The sequence below is a fragment of the Dipteris shenzhenensis genome, chromosome 23, assembly GCF_047967505.1.
Source record: "Dipteris shenzhenensis isolate YYH24624 ecotype China chromosome 23, Dip_SZ_1.0, whole genome shotgun sequence".
NCBI classification, from domain to species: domain Eukaryota; kingdom Viridiplantae; phylum Streptophyta; class Polypodiopsida; order Gleicheniales; family Dipteridaceae; genus Dipteris; species Dipteris shenzhenensis.
The window spans coordinates 29,241,214-29,262,531 of NC_141618.1; the positions used below are offsets into that span (position 1 = coordinate 29,241,214).

The 21,318-nt window shown below is 46.0% G+C and overlaps 1 protein-coding gene across 1 annotated transcript; it reads left to right on the top strand.

The window, feature by feature from the left end:
- Positions 1 to 19,729: 19,729 nt before the first annotated feature.
- On the top strand, positions 19,730 to 20,743 carry LOC147887228 (uncharacterized). Its single transcript, XM_087394684.1, has one exon. The coding sequence runs from the start codon at positions 19,809 to 19,811 to the stop codon at positions 20,331 to 20,333; it is 525 nt and encodes a 174-aa protein (XP_087250810.1). The 5' UTR covers positions 19,730 to 19,808; the 3' UTR covers positions 20,334 to 20,743.
- Positions 20,744 to 21,318: the final 575 nt, after the last annotated feature.

Below are 21,318 nucleotides of genomic sequence, written 5' to 3' on the forward strand. Positions count from 1 at the left end.
CATACTACCATTCATGAGGATTTAGATAGAATTGGCAATGAAATCTCTCTATGTTATGTGTGGGAATACCTTTTAGTCGTGGATAATGGTATGCTAGATTCCTTCAAATTTACCTAAAATGGTGAAAAGGTAGGGAAGAATCTAGAGAATTGCATGAACAATGCCAATTTCATCCCTCATGCAACTATATTAAATACACCATCTCTAAGTTTGTTGTGTAAAGTGGTGAATCTTTGTATGCAACCCTGTCCCTTCTCCTTCATCTGTATCCAAAGTTGCTTTGCAAAATAATGACGCCCACAACTTGTGACTAATTTTAAGGGTCTTCTACAATGAATTTGAACATTTGGGTTAGAAATAACCAAATCTTATAGAGCTATTCATGCTCTTGATTTTGAACTTTGTAATTAGAGTTACAATGAAAAAGTTATAGCTATTTTACAATTCTCTTCAATATTCTATGCAGTTAAGTTCTATCGCTCTTGTTATACTATTCTAAATTCAAGTTAGTGCAATATTATGAATATTCCAACTCACTATAATACTCTCGACCAAGTTTGGTCATTCTAATGAATATTTTTGGCAAAGCTAGAGGGCAGTTTGCCATGGCACAAAAGGCAAAGTTGATTGGGGTGGCATGGAGTGTCCAAAAACACCTAAACACGCCACGGTGCGAATTTAACCATTTGACCACCCTGATCAACTTTGCCTTCTACTCGATAGTGAAGTTCCTTCTAGATTTTTGAGAATGGTCATTAGAATGGCCAAAATTATCAAATTCCTTTAGCTACCCCTTTAAAATCTATATCTCTTCATAGAAATTCATGGAATGCATCAATATTTTAGAAGGTGATGTTACGGGAATCTCAAAACTTAAATTAGAAAAATACTTTGACCTCAGATTAACATAGCCAACCTACAAGGTGTCTCCAAGAGCAAGATAAACATAGAAATTGAAATTTTTATAAGGTGATGCAAGGGAAGACCAAAGTTGTTGAATTCCCCTTCAAAATATATATTCCCCCCATGCAAATCATGAAACGCATCAAATTTTTTCAAGGTGACGTAGGAATATTAAATAAAAAATTACATTGACATAGCCAACCTACAAGGTGCCTCCAAAGGCAAGATAAACAAAGAAAATGAAAATTGTCAAGGTGATGTAGTGGAAAATCAAAATGTTTTACAGTAAGTAAAAAATTACATTGACATAGCCAGTGCCTCCAAGGGCAAGAAATATAGAATATCTATTGCCTAAGGAGTCTTAACAAAGCCGCTTTGCAAGGTACAAGTTGGCATCTTGACCAACCATCATTTGCTCAGTCACTTTGTAAATATTTCATTGTCTATGTTTACATATGTTGAAGTTGATGCACCCATGGTTATCTACATAGAAATATAGATTTTAAAGGGGTAGATGAAGGAATTTGACAATTTTGGCCATTCCAATCACCAATTCTAGCAAATCTAGAAGGAATTTAATCGAGGCGCAAACGAAAAGTTGATTGGGATGGCATGGAGTGTCCAAAAACACCAAACCATCACAGTGCAACTTTGGCCATTTGAGAGTGTATGTCATCCTGATCAACTTTGCCTTGTGTATCATGATCAAATTCCTTCTAGATTTGCTACTAGAAATGGTCATTGAATTGGTCAACATTGTCAAATTTCTTCATCTAGCCCTTAAAATCTATGTTTCTTCATAGTACATGAAATGCATCAATATTTGAGGAGGGGGAGGAATGGGGCATGTGGAAGAGGAGGAGGAGAGACGAGGGATGAGGAGGAGGAGGCATGTGGGAAGATGGAGGAGGCGGCGGAATGGGATGTGCGGAAGAGGAGGAGGGAGGAGGGTGGGGAGGAGGAGGGAGGGAAAGTGGGGGGAGGAGCAGGAGGGTGGGGGAAGGAGGGAGGGAGAGAGGGAATTCAAATTCAAAATTTGAAATTTCTTCTTTGGGAGAGGTGACTTTCCGTTAGGTGTAAGAGGTGGGCTTAACCCACCTAGGGAGGGGGGCATAGGGCTTGCATTAGGCTCATTTCCTAATCCATTCTTACAAGGCCATTTTGAGGCCCCAATTCTCCCCTAATGGGTGGAAGAAGAATTCTTTGTAGTGTAGTGCAATCTTTAGCAATTCTGTGAGATCTTCATCTTGCAAAATAATTCCCATGTCTTCGCCATCTCTAGGCTTGGGTCTCCATCACAGCTTGGCCCATTCTGTGACTTACTTGTAGGAGCTTCAACTTGAGTACTAGATTGTGTCATCATACAAAGGACAAGGCGATAGGTGGTGCTTTGCCCTTTAGTTCCTTGGATATACGAGATACAAATTGTTTATGCACCTTCCAATTGATGTCTCCCATCAATCTAAGGTCTTTCTCATTATTCATTGGCTGTTCTGATCACGTAATTGCATAAGCATCCACCAAGTCTAGAATTTCAATGAGTATAGCTCAACATCAAAGATCCACTTCCCATCTTTTTGCATTATTCTTGAGCAATTTAAGGTGGTCGTATGATAGTGAACACTCATTCTTTGTATGGTTCTCTCCACAAAAGTAGCACCGGACCTCCTTGGTTTTTGCCTTTACCTTCGCCTTGTTCAGGCCTAGGTGGGTATCCCTCTTTTGCCTTAGTATCAATTTCCACCTAATTCACGTCTGCAGTCCTCTTTTGCCTTAGTATTGGTTTCCACATGATTCACATTTGCAGTCCCCTTCTTTCTCACTAGAAGTCAGACTTAAAGTGACTAATTGGTACATGCATCACAAGATTTTGCTCTACATTCATTTTCAGTGTGTCTTTTCGAGAACAATTATTACACCATTTTTCATTCTAACCCTACATGAAGTGACTTAACATCTGGTGGTGTGGTAAGTTGGTTTATAAAAGCCCTCATTCTCAATACAAAGTCCTAGATAATTTTGTTTCCCTTCTATTTTAGATCACCGAGCTTTGTGCAAACATCTTCTTCAATGATTTCATGTTTGAACCATGTGAGGAAAGCTTCAAACATCTACTGCCAATCCTTGAAGGAACCAATTAGGAATTGGTTCAACCAACATTGTGTTGTCTTTCTCAAAGTGCAAGGAAAGTGATTGATGTGCTTTTTCTTGGTCACAACACCATTTATATGAAAGATTTGTAGCAAACTCTACAAATGATTGAATGAATCTTCTTCCTCGGTTCCTTTGAAATCTTGGAACTTGACTTTGATAGGTGTAGTTGCCTTAACTTTGTGTTGTCTTTTTTAAAGTGCAAGGAAAGTAATTCTTTGTTAAAGTGCAAGGAAAGTAATTGATTTGCTTTTTCTTGGTCACAACACCATTTATATAAAAGAATAGTAGCAAACTCTATGAATGATTGTATGAATCTTCTTCCTCGGTGTTGCTTCAGGAACATCTCTTCCGAACCCATCCATTACAAGAAGAAGACCAGACTGCTAGCTCGCGCTTTGAGCCTCAAGCTCCAATCCACCTTTGTCACTGCCACATTCCCCCAACAGCTCTCTCAGCTCCAAACACTCAAGCAGTCGAGGCAAGATGGTGGCATGGGTCCCGAAGATGAGGGTGCAAGCTACAAAGGTTCCGAAGGCAGCAACACAAGAACCTGTGTCATCCTGAGATGTAGTACCACAAGAACCTAACGAAGAACTGAACGCAGTAGACTAGCTCCAGAGTACTAAGTATGCACTATTACCACAAATAGTCTGACTCAACACAAATATCGCCAAGGGCAGCCAAGCAGTAGTGCAAGGTCCGACCCCTCCCCTACGAGGTGTTACACAAGAACCTCCCTCTAATTCTGAAGGCAAACCCTCCAAAGTAATCGCGATCGTACCACCTCCGATGGTACCAATCTATGCATGAAAGCAAGGGTCTGTACCAAGGGTGGTCTCATAAGAACCCACTTCCCCCAAGAAAATGGACCGCACCGCAACAACTAAGCCTAATGCCAATGTGCCTCTGGCATCCAAGGTAAAACACAAGCTAGACACTTACTCTATATGGCTTTTAACATGCTATGTGAGAGCACGACGTCCGCCCTTACTGCATTCCTCCTAATCATCAAGTCCAAGTCTAGGTGATTCATTACAGTAGGTATCTCACCCGACGCACCCACATCCCACAAGTCACTGCCGAAGACACACACCCACACACATCCATGGTCAGCACTAGGTGAAGTAGGGTTAGTACATCCATTTTTGCATTTGTTCACCATCTTGCACGTTGGCCTCACAATCAATCCCACACTACACAGAGGCACTCCACTCACTCCCTCCCTCATCTTCACACCCCCCCTCTTTTACTTCTCTACAAAGTTAGTATCCTGCCGGTCATGGCCATAAAAGTATCCCGCCGATCATTGCCATCTTGGATCCCATCGAGCGACGCCATCAAGTATCTCGCCGGTCGTTTCTATAGAAGTATCTCACCGACCACCGCGATCTCAGATCACACTGACCATCATCATCTCGTATCACACTAGTCGCGACCTTACTCATACCATGCCAACCGTCACCAACGCCAGATCACACCAACCATCCCCAACGTTAGATCACACAAACCATCGCTATCCCGTATCACATCGACCGTGGCTTTACTCATACCCCATTGACCGTCGCCATAGAAGTATCATGCCGATCGTTGCTTACGCCAAATCACACCGATCGTCGTCATCCCGTATCATGTCGATCACAGCCTTACTCGTACCCCGTTGACCGTCACCATCAACTTACCTTGTTAACCATCACCATCGACTTACCCCACTGATCGTCGCCATCAAAAGATCCTGCCGATCATGGGGATGAAAAATCTATATAAACAGGCCTTATCCCACCTAGTCATCGCCATAGTAGTTTCCCCCAAACTCTTGCAAAATTTCTCTAGAATTCCCACAGCCTCCTACCCTCTTCCACTTCCATCTGGAACATCCTGTTTATGTCCTCCTGCTCTTCCTCATCCATCGACTCCCTCATCACTCAACTACCATCACTCTTTTCGATGGATCCCAAAAAACACAAATTCTTTGAATTTGAAACAGAGTTGGGACTTTGCCCCCACCCTATCCCATAGGCCACTAGCCCCTCAGATTCTCAAAGCACCCCCTCTATGATAATCTGTATGCCTTCCGAGTTCCCCATAGAAGATTTGCATGGGGAAAAAGAAGTGACTAATAGACATGCCACCCAAGAGGGTAGAACAGCAGCTGGTATGCCCCGCTCAAGATAAAGAAAGCACACCCCGGCTCCAATAGCACGCGAATACAAGGTCATGCGCCAGTCACACTCATGGGTCGGAGAAGCCTAGCTCCAAGAATTGGATGCGTGCATCATGCTTTGCCTATGAGGGTCACCCTCCACTACCATACAGTGGTAGAATATGCGCAGCACTGAAGGAGCCAGAGGTGTAGGATGCACTCAGAGCCGCTGGCATGATCAGAGTGGTAGACCATCTCCCATGCCACTTGGACATGAAGCTGCTAGTAGAATTCCTCCAAGCGTACAATTGCAACACCAATGTTGGCGTCCTGCGAGATGCAACAGGCAATTCCCACAACTACTAGATCAATTAAGATGTGGTATGTGCAACCTTCGGCCTGCCAGTCATCGACAAGAATTACTCCACGAAAAAGAAGCTAGACACACTCAACACGATTTGCCAGTATGACCGACAGAAGAGCAAGGGGAGACTCCAATTTGCCACCATTCACAAGCTCAATGTGGAAAAATCGGCAAGAGCCTTGCAATGGCTCATGCAAGTCAAGTACACAGACCACCATCACTCCATCATGCCCAATATCCTACTGCGCTTGGTGGAGCCCTAGCTTACAAATTGGGCAAACTATTTATGCACCCTGATGAGGGATGACTTCAAGACACACGGGGAAGTAATCGGCAACCCCATGTTGTACATGACGGTTCTCTACTACTTGTTGCAACAGAACCAGTCGGCCTCGGGTTGGTTGAAAAATCCACCTCAAGGCCACTATAGATAGAGACCGAAAAGGCGAAGGTTAAGCCCAAGCGAGCGAGAACGATGCCCAACGCTATTCTAATCGGTCATCTGCAACCGGACCCAAGCCAGCTGCTCGCACAATATGAGGACCACCAAATTGAAGAATTCATGAGCCGACAACCATGACTCTAGCAAGCGGATTCTCAGAACAAAGGCAAAGAGGTTTTCTGATCGAAGACCTTCCCAGTGACAAAATAGTCACCATTGGCCTCCATTCTGGAGCCAAAGCCACATCGACCACTCCCGTTGCGCCCTATGTCTCGGTCTCCACAACCCCCCAGGAGACCATATCCTTCGCCACCGACACCTCTTCCTCTCCGTGGGCAGTAGCAAAGGCTCTACAATTTTGTAGCACGCTCCAATATAGAGCACCAGGTGGCTATAGCCACATGTCAACTGAGCAATTATCAAGTGTGGACCTAATGGAACAATGCCTATTTGATGCCATGGCACAGCTCCCACAGGTCGCACACACAATTTTGCAGAGGAGGCAAGAACAAGCCTCACAACTCTCAGCTAGTCTCCTTCAAGCACAGCTCTCCACACATGACAGCCAATCCATAATGGTTGCAGCCCAAGCCATAGGTCAAGCAGCCGTACAAAGAGCAGAGGAGTACCGTGCCAAAGCTGAAGAGCTCGAGCTAGCCCTTATGAAGCTCAAATATGACCTCGCCACAAGCAAATCCCTAGCACCAACTCTCATGGACCAGGTCGACAAGTCGGAGTCTGGCTTGCAAACAATGCTGGAGCAAAAGGCGTAGGCAGAGGGGCAGTATGCTAGAACACAGGACACGAAGAACGACAGATCCAAACTCTACAGGATCTCCTAGCACAAGAAAGGGAACTCATGGTGTCCTTCCAAGCAGAGAATGAGTGACAGCATGCCCCCAACCAATCAAAGGAGTCAAGATTGGAAGATCGGGAGCAACAGGAGTTTCGAATGTACAGGGAGGTTCCGCATAGTTCACCACATACACACTTGCACCACGCACAATACGCCAAACCCTCCAAATGCACTTCGACGCACTCCGTGCACAAAACCTCATCTTGCACTTAGACCTCATAGCTTCACTTCCTCATAACGCCCTCCAATCCATCCTCTGCCATAACCCCGACAATTGCTACCCCATCCTAGCCATGCCATACTTCTCCTTAGATCTCCAACCCACTTCTTTCTCTCTCCTCCACCCCATCCTAGCCATGTCAAACTTCTCCTTAGATCTCCAACTCACTTCTCTCTCTCTCTCTCCTCTGCCCTTCCGACCTCCAGACTCTAGATCCCATCCTCCTCAAATTTTGAGCCTAGTGCCACATCATCATGGAGTCCCTTAATTATCCTATGGACAATGAAGTGATGCAAATTGCAAAGCCAAGGAACTCACTCCATGGGTCTACACACCCGAAAGTCTGCAAGCAGACATTAATTGGATGTAGACTTATGGTCGAGCCTCTACAATCCAATCTCAAGAGCACCTTGCGGCATTCCAATCCACCACCTACAATCCCCTTGGCATAATAATCCTCTTCAATAGGGTGATACAAGCTCTCCAAGATTCACTTGAGTCCTTGGTGAGCAATTTTGAAACAATTCATGTAGCATACCCCGAGAAATTTACCGAGGAAGAAGGCCAAGAAGCCATCGCCCTCTTTAACTCTACCGCCCCCCCTACTGAAATTCCACCACCACCTCCTCTGGATCTTGCCAAACCCACCCAACCATCCCTCCCTTAGACAACACTGCCCCAGTATTCTTCTAATGCCTCTAACACCACCACATCATAGCACGGGACCTCCACATCCATCTCCTCTATAGCTCTGGTCGACCTTCTTGATGATGCAGCCTTCAATACGCTGCTCAAAGTAGCCAATTTTGTCCAAGAGGCCGCACTGCAGAGCTGGAGCCCATGCCCATTATAGATGACAAAGCTCCACTAGCTCCTCCTACTCCCCCCCCTTGAAGATGTCCAATGGCGCCCCAACTTGCAGTCATTTTAGGAGCTGCCAGACAGTGCGCGTATGCATCATTGGAAAAACCAACTTGAAGTCTCCCATCTCCATCTATACGAAATCTTAGAGGTGCGCCCCCTCACACAATTCATCAGAAATCCTTCGATAGATTGATGACGCACGCATCCAAAGTGCACGAGGAGAATACAGCCTCAACCTCGATGCTCCAGTCCCCATGACTAATGTAGATGCCGGTCTACAACCATGATGGCAACTCCCACCTTGAAGCTGGAGAAATTTTGGAGATGCTAACGGAGTGCCCACATTGATCGCTGAATCCACCCCTTGTATATGCCCATGGAACGGCGATGGAATTGGGACCAATTCAGAGAACTCCAGAAGAAGGACCCCAACATGTTGTTCAATTTTCAAAGTACAACTTCCCCAAGGAGATGACTCAGGAGGGATTTTGCTTCCACCTCCAGTCATTTAATGACACGTATGACTCAACAGTTCCAGATCTCGCCATCATAGCAGCACTCCACTTCAACCGCCTCCTCTTCTTACTCCTCTGTGATCTCCCCGACTGCCCCATCGAATCACCTCCACAATCTGAACAATCAGATTGTCTTCAGCCCCGATGTCAGTCCTACGCAATTCTAGGACCTCCGCCTCTAGCTCCATGTCCTCAATCTCCATAGACATCACATCCGCACATATGAGGATATGCATGCAACCCATTTTTGGAAGTATTGCTTGTACATTACTCACCTCACTCCATGACAATTGGATCGCTATGTAGTCCTACAGACAATCCTCACCACACACCTCCTCCAGCGTGCATGACTCGAGGGCGGATCAGCAACAAGAAGGGGGGCATGTTAACATCCATAGAGTATAGTTGTCGAATGCAGGGTAATCAGCGATTAGAGGGGACTAGGCTTCACAATCTACAACCAACAAGCTTAGGGAGTTTGATCCCCAAATACCCCAAGGCCAATGATTGCAGGCAACATGCACATGGAAGGAGTATAGCTCAAACTCAGGGAGTTTGATCCCCAAATATCCTGACCAAAGCGTCCAAGCAACATGCACAGATTGTAGGTTCTAGCTAACACCCCAAGGCCAACAATTGCAGGCAATGTGCACATTTCAAATCTACATCGTGGAAATTAAGCCTCGCCACTCCAGGTTTTGAGCCTCGTTCATGGGGTTCAAATCCCAAATGACTTAAAGTGTGAGGGCGCTCGGGGAGTTTGAGCCCCAAATCCCTTAAGCCTTGGAGGCGCAAGGCCAACACAAGCACTATTTGGGAACCAATTAGGAACACCTCCTAATGCTAGGTTTGTCCCAAGTGGTCTAATATGGTTAATACAAGTGCTATTTCTGCTAGTAGGGAGAGATGGGAAGAATAGCAATATGCCTTGGCACCCTATGGGCCCAAGAGCATTTTTATTTTAAAGAGAGGGAGAGTGCTAAATGGAAAAGGGTTGGCCCTCCCTTCAAAAAGTGACATGTATAAAAGGCCCAAGTGTTGACTTTGGTCTTCATTGTTGTTTGCACAAGTTTGAATACAAACTCCCTCTTCTCTTCCAAGAGAGTGTTTTGGGTGCTCCCTTGTTTCCATTGTAGTGCCCTTGTGTTTGCCACTCAATCCCCCTTCACTCTTCTCTTCCCTCTCCTTCTCCCTCCCTTCTCCCCTCTCCCCCTTCCCTCTTTCTCTCGTGGAAACACATTGCAACAATCCGGAGGCCGCTTGAGTGATACTTGTGGACAGCTCGTGCCTTGCATTGCTCTCACAAGGAGTAGCTTGGAGTGGAGGCTCCATCGTCATCTCTTCAACATCCCTTCAACAAGTGAGTCACCGTTGAGACCCACACATGCTACTATTCCCATGATATAGAGCACCGAGCCCTACATCAACACCAATATGTGGCCATACTCGACATTAGGGACTAAGTCTGGTAGCACACAGGGAGCTTGTGGTTGAAAGATGAGTACCTCGACCACTATGTGTTGCAAGATGTCGTCACATACCAACAATGACTGTCACCATGAAGACGCACATCACAAAGAATATCAAGATGCTGATGGGGAACGACCATAGGGTTCTATGCTGCTAGGACTTCCTTTGGGCATCGGGTTTGATTGAAGTGACGTTGGGCACAGAGGATACACTCTTGTACTTGCTGTTCACAAATTTCTTGAGCAGAGGATGGTAGTGGTGATGGAGCGGGCAATGGCACCCGTTTACCACTGTGGTTGGCTTTCTCCTCCCTATGGGGTGGGACTTTTGTTGGGATGTTGGAGGTGGTTGGGGCTTCCAGTCCGCCCTCTTGTGTAGCTCTGTTGTTGTGGACCAGCGAGGGTGGAACTGAAGGAGCAAGACTTGGTCCACACAATAGGATTACCACCGTTTTGCCACACCATTTGTGAGTGAAGTAGTGTAGGCGTGCCAATCGATTTGATAGTTCACAACGTAGCACCAGGTTCTTCCCAATATAATTTGTTTGTTATAGTAGCTTCTATGGGGAGAACATAAAATCGTATTTCCACTTCCTGGCAAACAACTGTTAGACTTAAATTCACAAAACCCAAGGTTCATAGGAGTCGGCCGTTTATAGCTCTGACTGAAGCAACGGTGAGGGTTAGGGGTACCTGTAGCTTTTCCCATACCACACAAGATATGAAGTTGTGGCTTGCTCTTGGATCTATGAGTGCTTTGATGTGCATGCCTGGAACCTATAGTTGAGCAAGCAGCCTAGTTGGCTCCACTGTTAGCTCATCTGTTAGTTGCATTTATTCAATCGTTGCCTTAAGTAGTGTCATTTGCTTACACTGTCGGAGCTTAGCATTATGGGCTCTGGTTTCGTCGATGGCTTGGCGTTTCATCCTGGCCACCTCGACCTTGAGTTATTTTTCTCTATGCATATCTTGAAGGGTGGAGTAAGTGAGCAGCCCATAGTATCCTTTTAATTTGCTCCCATTAAGGTAGCCATCCATTTTTGTCCCATCAGGGGTGGCTATTCGGCACGACCCTTGGGGAGTGATCTCAACCACATGGTAGGGACCCATACCTCGGTATTTTAGCTTGCGTTTGGTATTACGGACCTTGTATAGGAGTGCCAATTCTCCCTTTGCCAGGTCCTTGTTCTTGAGGTTGTGGTCAAACCACTTTTTATGCCGAGCCTTTTCTACCTAGAGAGAGTAGGCTACATGCAACCTTGTCTCTTCTAGCCTTTCGAGGTCAACTAGCCGTTCTGCTAACGCATCCTCTGTAAGTCTTTCCTTAATGGTAAGACAAAGGCTAGGCACTACATACTCCATTGGCATCATTGCCTCCACACCAAAGGCTAGCTTGAAGGGGGTACAATGTGTGGCCACTTTGTAGGAGGTTCTGTAGGCCCATAACGTTGTTATGAGTTTATGCTCCCAGTCGGTGTGACTGGCTTCTACTATACAAGTGATGATCTTACAACACGTTTTATTGGAGATCTCGGCCAAGCCATTTGCCCTAGGGTAGTGTGGCATTGACTTCCTATGTTTGATCATAAACTCACTTGTCAGGATTGCTATTGTTTTGTTGAGGAAGTGAGTTCCTCGATCGCTGTGACTAACTCTAATGGACATCGAAACTGTGTGATGACTTGTTCAAATAAGAATTTGGCGGTGGATCTCGCATCAGCCTTCACCATGGCTCTCCCTTCTACCCACTTGGTGAAGTAATCGATAGCCAAGATGATGTATCTGGCCCCGATTCCCTTAGCTGCTAGGCTTATGGGTCCAATAAAATCGATGCCCCATTTCTCAAAGGGTTGATTGGTGAGGATTACAGTTAAGGGCATCATGTTCGCCTTGTGTGGGATTTGGATATACTGGCAAGGGTCACATTGTTTGATGAATTCGATCGCGTCTTCAAAGAGTGTTGGCCACCAAAGGCTAGCTTGTAGCACTTTACATGCTGTAACGTTAGTGGCAACAAAATGACCTGCGATTCTTGAGTGGGCTTCTTCAAGCACATCAATATATTCCTGTTCGCACACACATCTTCGCAGGATGCCACCCTTGCCCTACGGTATAGTTGGCCTGCTATCAGTTGGTATAGTGCTGCATCCTTAATGAGTTTGCAGGCTCTATCCTTCTTAAGGGCTTGGCCCAGGGGTAATCCGTTTACCAAGTAGTGGCCAATTTCGATGGCCCATTTGGGGATGATGTCGAGGAAGAAGAGGGAGGTGTCTGAGAGATCATCTTCTACTCCCATTGGGGCTTCACCGTTTGGGATTCTTCACAGGTGGACGTGGGTTTTCCCTTTACATACAACAACTATGAAGTCGAACTCTAAAAGGATTAACGTCCACCTGGTGATGCATCTAGTCATGCAGGGCTTGTTAACCAAGTATAGCAATGCTTGGTGGTCCACGAAGAAGACAAACTTGTTATCTAACAAGTAGTGCTTGAACTTCTTGACTGCATAGCAAACCTTTCTTGGTTGTGGTGTAGTTAACCTCGGCCTTGTTTAACTGGTGGCTCACAAAGTATACCGGGTAATCCAGATTGTTCTCCCCAAATTGGGATAACACACACCCGATGGCAAAGTTGGAGGCATCAATATGGACACGGAATATTAAATTTCAATTGGGTGACCTCAACACTGGTGCAGTGGCTAGAGCTAGTTTGAGGGTTTCAAAGGATTTAAGGCATTCCTTGGTCCACTCAAAGGATACTAGTAGTTTGTAGAATGGGCGGGCTATGTTCATGTAGAACAAGATGAATCTCTTATAATCGCCCATGTGGCCATTAAATCATTGGACTCCCTTGGCATTGGTGGGGGGTGGTAGCTCCAAGATGAGTTTGATTTTATTGTGGTCCATAGAGATTCCATTTCGAGACACTATGTGGCTAAGAATGACACCATGATTGACCTAGAACTGCTGGCATGTAAGAGAATTCAAGGATATGCGGTATAGGTGGCACTTTTTGAGGATGAGCCTGAGGTTCTTCAAGTGGTCATCCCACATCGAGTTCACGCAGATGTCGTCCAAGAAGACTTCCACAAAGTCTCTCAGACACTCTTTGAATACCATGATCATCATCCATTGGAAGGTGGCCGGAGCATTGGTTAATCCGAATATCATCACCCTAGCTATACATACACACCCCACTCAATTGCGAAGGCGGTTTTATGTTGATCTTGCGGGGTGATCGACACTTGGTTGTAACCCAAAAATCCTTCTAAGAAGCTATAAGCTTCCTTTCTGGCTACCCTTTCCAGAACATGTTCCATGAATGGCAAAGGGTAGTGGTCATGTCTAGTGGCGGCATTAACCTTTTTCAAATCCATGCGCACTCTAATTTTTCCATTTATCTTTAGGACTATTACGATGGGTGATACCCAGTCTCTGTATGCTCAATCTCATAAATGAATCCTGCATCTATGAGTTTCTGGATTTCTTCCCTCACTATGAGTGTGTATTTGGGATTCATAGGGTAGGGGAGTTGACGTACTATCTTGGCATCATCTAGCATGGGGATTGTGTGCTGTACTACTTTCGTAGGCACCCCTTTCATGTCAGTGTACTTCTAGGCCATGCAGTCCTTGTACTCTTGAAGGAGAGCTATTAAGGCATTCTCCTCATTGGGGGTGAGATCATCGGCGATGAATATGAGTTGGGAGTCTTGCCCTTTCGGAGCTAGGTTTACCTCCTTAATCAAGGTTGGCCCGTCATACCCTTGGGAGCATCAATCTTCCCGGGACCTTTTGGCCTATTTGTATAAGATCTTACGATCCTCAATCATGTAGGCCTTGTAATGGGCTAGTACCTACTGTGGTCCTCTTTTTATTTAGTTTCCTCCTTTTTTGCTGTCAGAGCCGAGGTCCTTTTGGCCTTAGCTGTGCTTTTGGATACAGGGGGTCTGGGACCTGAAGGGGGCTCTTCCATTGCACTTATAGAGCCGACGAGGGAAGTTATCTTACTCACCCTGGTTCCCCAATTGGAGGAGAATTCCTGGTGAGCAGTCATGGCACCTACGTATGACAGCTAGTGGAGATCTGATTTTACCCTCATGGTTCCCTTGCTTACCTCTCGGGGTTTGAGCATGTTAAAAATTCTTAGGGGAACCACTGGGGTTAGATCCTCAAGCTTTGGGGTGGTGATTTGAAATCCTATCCTCTCTGGGACATCTAAATTGGTTGAGATGTGCATCCAATTTTGCGAGAATTCTGGCTCGGGGAGAGGTGCATACCAGAAGTCAGTACACTCCTTCTCCCTCTTCCTTATCACAGGGTTGGAATAGCTTCATGGAGGTAGTTCGAGTGGTGGTGTTGTATTCTATGGCAAAGAGTTGTCCTGACAAGGGGTGGGCCTTGTAGGTGTTCAAGTCCACTCTCATGGTTTTCTCCTCATGCCGCAAGTAGATGTTATCGTTATGCTAGTCGTGCATGGGTCCAGACATTCGCAAAAAGGGACTACTTAGGATAGCTTCATATCTCGGTTGCTGAGTCAAGTCCATGACTACGAACCTGACGGGGTACGTGAATCCAAGTACCTTAATGTTTATGCTAGTAAGCACTCCCAAGGGCTCGGAAGCTCCCCCATCGGCTAACTTTAATACCATATGGGTCTGCTCGAGTGCAGGTTTCCCCAATTTCATCTAGCATTCCTTGGTGCAAACACTCACTCTCGCTCCCCCATCCAGAATGGCTTCAACTTTTTGGTTTTGATAGATTATGGGTATAGCGGCATTTGAGTCATCACCCTCAAAGTACTGGCCTAGCTTGTTGATGGGAACCTTAGGTAGGTTCTGTGAAGAGAGTGGGAGAGAAGTAAGGAGTCTCACTTGCAGCTTTCTCACATACATCATGGGGGAATACACACAAAGGTGGAGGCTGAAAATAGTTTTTCTCTTCTTAGTTGTGAAAGCCAAAAGAACTCTCTCAGTACAAAAGAATAGGTGAACCCTATTTGTGGGTCTCAAACCAAACTCAGCTAACCTAGGTGGCACACTAATTTAGCCACTAACTAGAGTACATAAAGATAGCTGTCATCCATCTATTATTCATGGATGGTGTACCAACCGCATCTGCCGCTAACAAGTCAGTGATATAAATGCACAACGGTCACCTTGGCATATCACGAGTGGAGCTCGATATCTCAACACCGCCCCTCGAGCTCAATCCCAATTCCTGCACACCAAAGAGGTCTCTGAACTTGTGTAGCTTCTCTGCACCCAATGCCTTTGTGAATATGTCAGCTACCTGATCCTCTGTGCTAACATAAACTAGATCAATAAAACCTATTAGAACCTTCTCCCACACATAGTGATAATGCACCTCAATGTGCTTTGTTCTAGCATGATAGACTGGGTTATTTGCCAAGTGTATATTGCTCATGTTGTCACAATAGATGACGATTGGCCCATCTGTAGACTGATGCATATCATAAAGTAGCTTACGCAACCAAGCTACCTCACATGCAGCCATTGCTGCACCCCTGTACTCAGCCTCTGTCTCGATAAGGCAACTGTAGGCTATTTCTTGCTGCTCCAAGTAATTGCAGCACTCCCAAAAGAGAACACATATCCACTAGTAGATCATCTATCAGAAATACTACTAGCCCAATCAGCATCAGTGTATCCATGCAGCTGTATCTGAACCCCAGTCTCATAAAATAGTCCATACTGCAATGTGGACTTCACATACCTCAGTATGCATCTAGCCGCATCCAAATGCGGTTTCCTTGGAGCCTACATAAACTGACTTACCAACCCAATAGCATAGCTTAGATCTGGCCTAGTAATGGTCATATAAATCAAAATTCCCACTATGCATCTGTACATAGTAGGGTCTTCCAGAAGCTCACCTACATCTATGCTCAACTTCACATTCTACTCCAAAGGAACTGAAATAGGCTTACAGCCTATCATCCCATATTTGGACAGCATGTCCGATCCATACTGCCTCTGCAAGAGCCATATCCCACTTGTGGATCTAATCACCTCAATGCCCAAGAAGTAACGCAGCTCTCCCAAATCCTTCATCTCAAACTTCTGCTTCAATAGCATTTTCACATGAAGGATATCTTCATCACTATCACCTGTGATGATCAAATCACCAACATAAATGACAAGTAGCATAATGCCTTTCTCTGTTTATCTCACATAAAGTGAGAAATCTACCTTGGAAATTTGAAAGCCAATAGTGACAAGATATTGTCCTATCTTGTCAAACCATGCTCTAGGTGCTTGCTTCAAGCCATACAAGGCTTTCTTCAACTTGCAAACAAACTCTAGATGAACAGCATGAACATAACCTGGTGGCTACTCCATATAGATCTCTTCTTGCAAATCACCATGCAAGAAAGCCTTCTTTACATCCATCTGATGTAAAGACCATCCCTTTGATGCAGCCATAGCAATGACTGCTCTTATGGTTGCCATCCTTGCAACCGGACTGAATGTTTCTTCATAATCAATGCCATAGGTCTGTGCATATCCCTTGATAACTAATCTTGCTTTGTATCTGCTCACAGAACCATCTGCATTGTGCTTCACCTTATAAACCCACTTACATCCAATTGCACTCTTGTCTTTAGGCAAAGGCACCAATTCCCATGTAGCATTTGCTTCCAAGGCATCCATTTCTTCATCCATGGTGGTTGCATCTAGTGCTCCCGGAGACCTAGAAATGGCCAATGCATTTGGTCTCAGCTTGGATGGCAAAGCAAGCCAATGGTATAGGGCTCTCAATCCAGAAGAGAAAATCAACTGGGAGACGTTGAAAAAGGCCTTCATTATGGGGTTCAACCCAGCGGCCATAAATGGAGCCCGATTAATCAATTATATGGTATAAAGCAGAACGATAAGGAATCCCTAAGGGATTACATTGCTAGGATCAAGCACCTCAACGCTTGTTATGAACCGTACGAGCAGATGAGCAATGAACGACTGTTGCCCCACTTCCTTATCGGATTGGCAGACCCAAAGCTGCACGACCACCTCATGGTGATGAATCCTACCTCCTTCGACCAATGCAACAAGGTGGCCATCCATATATGTGACAACATGATGGACAAGGTGAATTCGGATAAAACCTTGGATCCCTCAAAATTAGCTCCATCAGTTAGATCTTCAAGTGTAGAAATGATTAAGGAGGAGACCAACGAGCCCAAGGGCTTAGATCTCAGTGAGCTGGCCTCCAATCTACTAGATCAGCTAGGCCAACGGTGGAGGATAGGAACCTCCAAGAGGCACTGAGCAACCCTCACTTGTTTTCATGGAGAAACAATGTCTGGTGTGGGGTATGCAATGGCAACCACCCCTCCAATGAGTGCCCGTGCCTAAGGGCAAGGCTGACACTCTATTGCGCACATTGCCATAGGTGGGGAAACCATGATACCTCCCAATGTCGATTTCCGAGGTCCCTTCCCAAATCCATGTATCAAATGAGACTCCCATTAGCACTAATAGCCCTACCTAACCCTCTTGTCACATAGAGTGGTCTTGTGGCCATACAAAACTCAGTCAGCTCCATTACCACCAACCATATTGGGCACGCAACCCCCACTACCTTGTATAACCCCAGTCAATCAAGTGTTGGTAGAGGAATGGCCCAATGACTGGGAGGAGTCGTATCTAGATCACGGACCTCACGATTACTACCCCTACGAGGAGGGAAGTGGCACCTTGACCCACTACCTCCTGCCAAAGGATCAACAAGTCCCCGTATTCCAGACTGCCCCCATGAACGCAAGGGCAAGAGACCTAAACTCAATCGCTCGGAGACCCTCGCTCCAATGTTACACCTATTCGGGTCCCCATAGAGTAAAGTGAATGCCCCTACTGAGGTACTTCAAACCCTCCTGTCTCCTACTTCAAATGCCAGGGGCCACATTTCTTGAAGGATTGTCCATACAGGGATCGTACCCTCGCCGCTCCAACCACGATCAACCCCACACTCTTGTGTGTGGGGTGTGGGACCAAGCATCGATTCCAGAATTGTCCCACGAGGAGATTGACAACCTCAATCATCTCGCCAAAGAGTACCAACCTCAATCTCGCCAAAGAGTACCAACCTCAATCTTCTTAGCATCGAACAAGGCCAGGTGGCTGCAGTGCCCCTATAAGTCATCAGGAGGATGCAAGCTAAGGCATTAGGCAAGGCAATGAGGAAGCTAGCAAGGAAGGATAAAGGGTCCATGTTGCCAAGTCCCGAGATCCCCCAACATCCCCTAACCAAGTTCAAGAAGGCCACTCGGGTAGGTGAGGGCTCTAACCAAGTGCTTATCTAGGACGGTTCTGACAAGGAGATAGCTACTCTCGCCACCTCCTCTACTTTCGAACACGCATCCACCCAAGGTGACCTTGAAGTGCCTTCGAGCTCAGAGGTACACAATCCAGTGTAGCCCCAAGGCCTAGCTCCCTTGCACTCCTATAAGGAGACCTATCCTAACTCGGTCCTAGAAAAGCAATACGTTAAAGATGCCTACCCGTTAGTAACTCCTTTATACTAAGACCTTAGACTCGGATTGAAGCAGTCGAGCTATGCCGCCTTCCTATTTTGTTCGTTTCAATCCGTTGAACTGCTAACTAGGATTTGTTCGTCAATGCTCTACCTTTTGCCCTTCCCAATAACTTGGGGCCACACTGCCTAGCTATTGGTGTTGGCCAAATTTCAATTCTGCTCACCTGCATGGTCTTTGCCCGAGCTGACTTGACCCGATTCACCACGTTAACCTAGGGTTAACAATAAGTTGTCTTATTTTCTGCTCATATGGTATATTGATCGGTTGTGTGTAATGAGCGGCCCCATGAATAACAGTTGCAGTTTAGTCCTCCATTCAAAATTGTCAACAATGTGTTGAATAGTAAATTTTTAACAAGATTCTTGCTTGGGCGGTGTAAAAACACCCTACCCATTGAAGATAGCCACTTACATTGGGCACACATTGGGCAGTGCGTACTGGGGCCTAAATGGCTTATGAGATCGTGGTAGTTTTGTGGGAAATGGGAAATTCAATTGCCACGGTGGCATCTTGTTTTCCCAAATTTTCTCTCTAAGGCCGTTTACACACTGCCAAAGGGTACCCAAGTAGAGCTAAAGGTGCGGGTGCCCAAAAAGAGTCTTGGGCATTCTAGAATAGGTGCACCCCATTACATAGTAGCTGCCCATCGTGGGTTTCAAAAATTGAGTGCCCACCTTTACACACTGCCCAACGGCCACCCAATAATGGTTTTGTAATTAAACAATGATCTCTGATTTGTGGATTTGATTGTTTGGTAGCCTACCAATGGGGGTTCAAATGGCTGCGGATTGATGGGTGTCTCTCGGTGTGTAAATAGCCTATGTTGGTTACACATCTAAGTGCGGGCGGGCCCTTTGCAAAAAAGGACCAATGGGAGGGCCGCTGGGGGCGGGGAGCTTCCCTGTCCATCTCCCTGTCCACCGCTGCCTGCTCTCCCACTTGGCCAATCACCAATCGATTTTTGTTTGCCAGAAATGCGTCTTCTTGGTGGTGTGTGAAGGGGTGGTGGACAACGATGCACCCTCAGGCTAGGTTGACACCACGCGCCCACCTCTGGAAATGGAGGATGGGTGTCAGGTGTGGTGTGGGCCATCGGCACGCAGTCGAAATGGAGGATGGGTGTCAGGTGTGGTGTGGGCCATCGGCACGCAGTCATGGGGCTGCTAAATTCATGTCACCAATTGGTGGAGATGGAATGGGGCAATCATGCAGCAGTTGGAGCCTTAATGGGTCAGGGGATATTTCTCTCTCTAGAATCCCGACTTTCTCTCTCTTTCTATTTGGGCGGTTTTGCCGATATGGCTCATCAATTTGCTCTGTAAATCCATGATGGCTTCCATGGCTGTCTCGTCAATCTTCTCTTCGTCTCTTCCCCAGACCTCATCCCTCCTTCCCATCCAATGCACCTCCAGCTTTCGCGATGGAAAAGGCGTGGAAGAGCTGCCCATCGCAGATACTTCCACAGCCCAATTGGGTTTCTCCCGTCGTATCGCTTTGCCCCTCCTCAGCCTCTCCCTCTTCCTCCCCCCTCCTCCTCCTTCCCTCGCCGTCGATATCCCCCTCTTCGGAATCCGGAAGCGCGTCGTGCAGGCTGAGAAGGAAGTCGTCAAGGAGGTCCAGGAGCTTGTTAAGGAGGGCGAGCAGCTTGTGAAGGAGGGCGAGCAGCTGGTGAAAGAAGGAGAGAAGGAGGTGGGCTCTGTTGCAGGTGCTGTTTCTGCCTTTACGACTGGCTCGGGCAATTCCGGGGAGGGTCTACCTCCCGTGTACCAGGCGGCCGCTGTGGCAGGCGCGGAGCTGCTGGCAGTTGTGGTTGCTTCATCTGTGGTAAATGGTCTGGTGAGAGAATCCTGAGACGGGGTTGCTGCACTTCTGCGAGTAAGGAATTGTTTTGACGTACGTCTCTTTCACGGCCGTCAAGCAAATTGGATAAACCGATGCGAATTTATGTATTTTACATTGTAGTGAGGGGCTGTGAGGCGTTGATGCCCTTATTTGTTGCCATGCATTGGCTGGAACTTCAGAAGAACTGTATCCTGTTAGCCGTCTCTCTTTGAGCTATATTCAAAGGCGAGAATGCACTGTTTTTTGAAGTGATTGTAATGAACAGAGAGAGCTTTTGCTTCTCGTTCTACGCTTAATGCTTTGCCAACATTGGGTTCGAAGTTTGAAGACACAAAAAAGCTGCTTGTCAAGGGTTTTTGGAATGTTTTCGTTATCTGTACTTCTCGCAGTATATTCTTTTCAAGAACACGAGATACCTGCAGAATTACATTTTGCGTGTCATGAGCTAGGGCTTATAACGTCTATTTAGCTGCCAAGCTACTTACATCTACGTTGTATTTGTAAAACTTACCGTTCCTAAGTTCTCTGTCAATAATTTTTTGGGTCCTAAGAATGCTCTGATGATCTCGTTGTCTTCTTAAAATGTTGAGAAAGAAGATATACGCGTATGGCAAAAGATGTGGAAGACGAGGGCTACTAAGCGGCGACTCGGAATATGTCTTAAGCTGTCTGTAGTTATCAGCTCCTTCCTCTCATTATGTGGGAAAATTAATTTGACATCTCGTTTTTATTGATTCCAAAAGGAGCCGTGACTAGTCCTTTCAAATGCCAATTTTTTTTGCCTTATAATTGCTGTCGATGGTTATTCTTGTACCTCCTTTGTTGGACAATAAGTTATCAATTGGCTCTCCGTGCAGAATCGTGACCTAATTTCCTAGGTCTGTAAGAAGACAAGGTTGGAGTGGCAATTATAGAAGATGATAAGAAGATAGTGTGCTCGTCACAGACCACAAAGCAAGCAAAGGTGGTGCAGCGCTCAGCAAAACAATTTCGG

Bases quoted from the DNA above. Each gene is read 5' to 3' on its own strand.
- LOC147887228 (XM_087394684.1), top strand. From the start codon at position 19,809: ATGATGGCTTCCATGGCTGTCTCGTCAATCTTCTCTTCGTCTCTTCCC.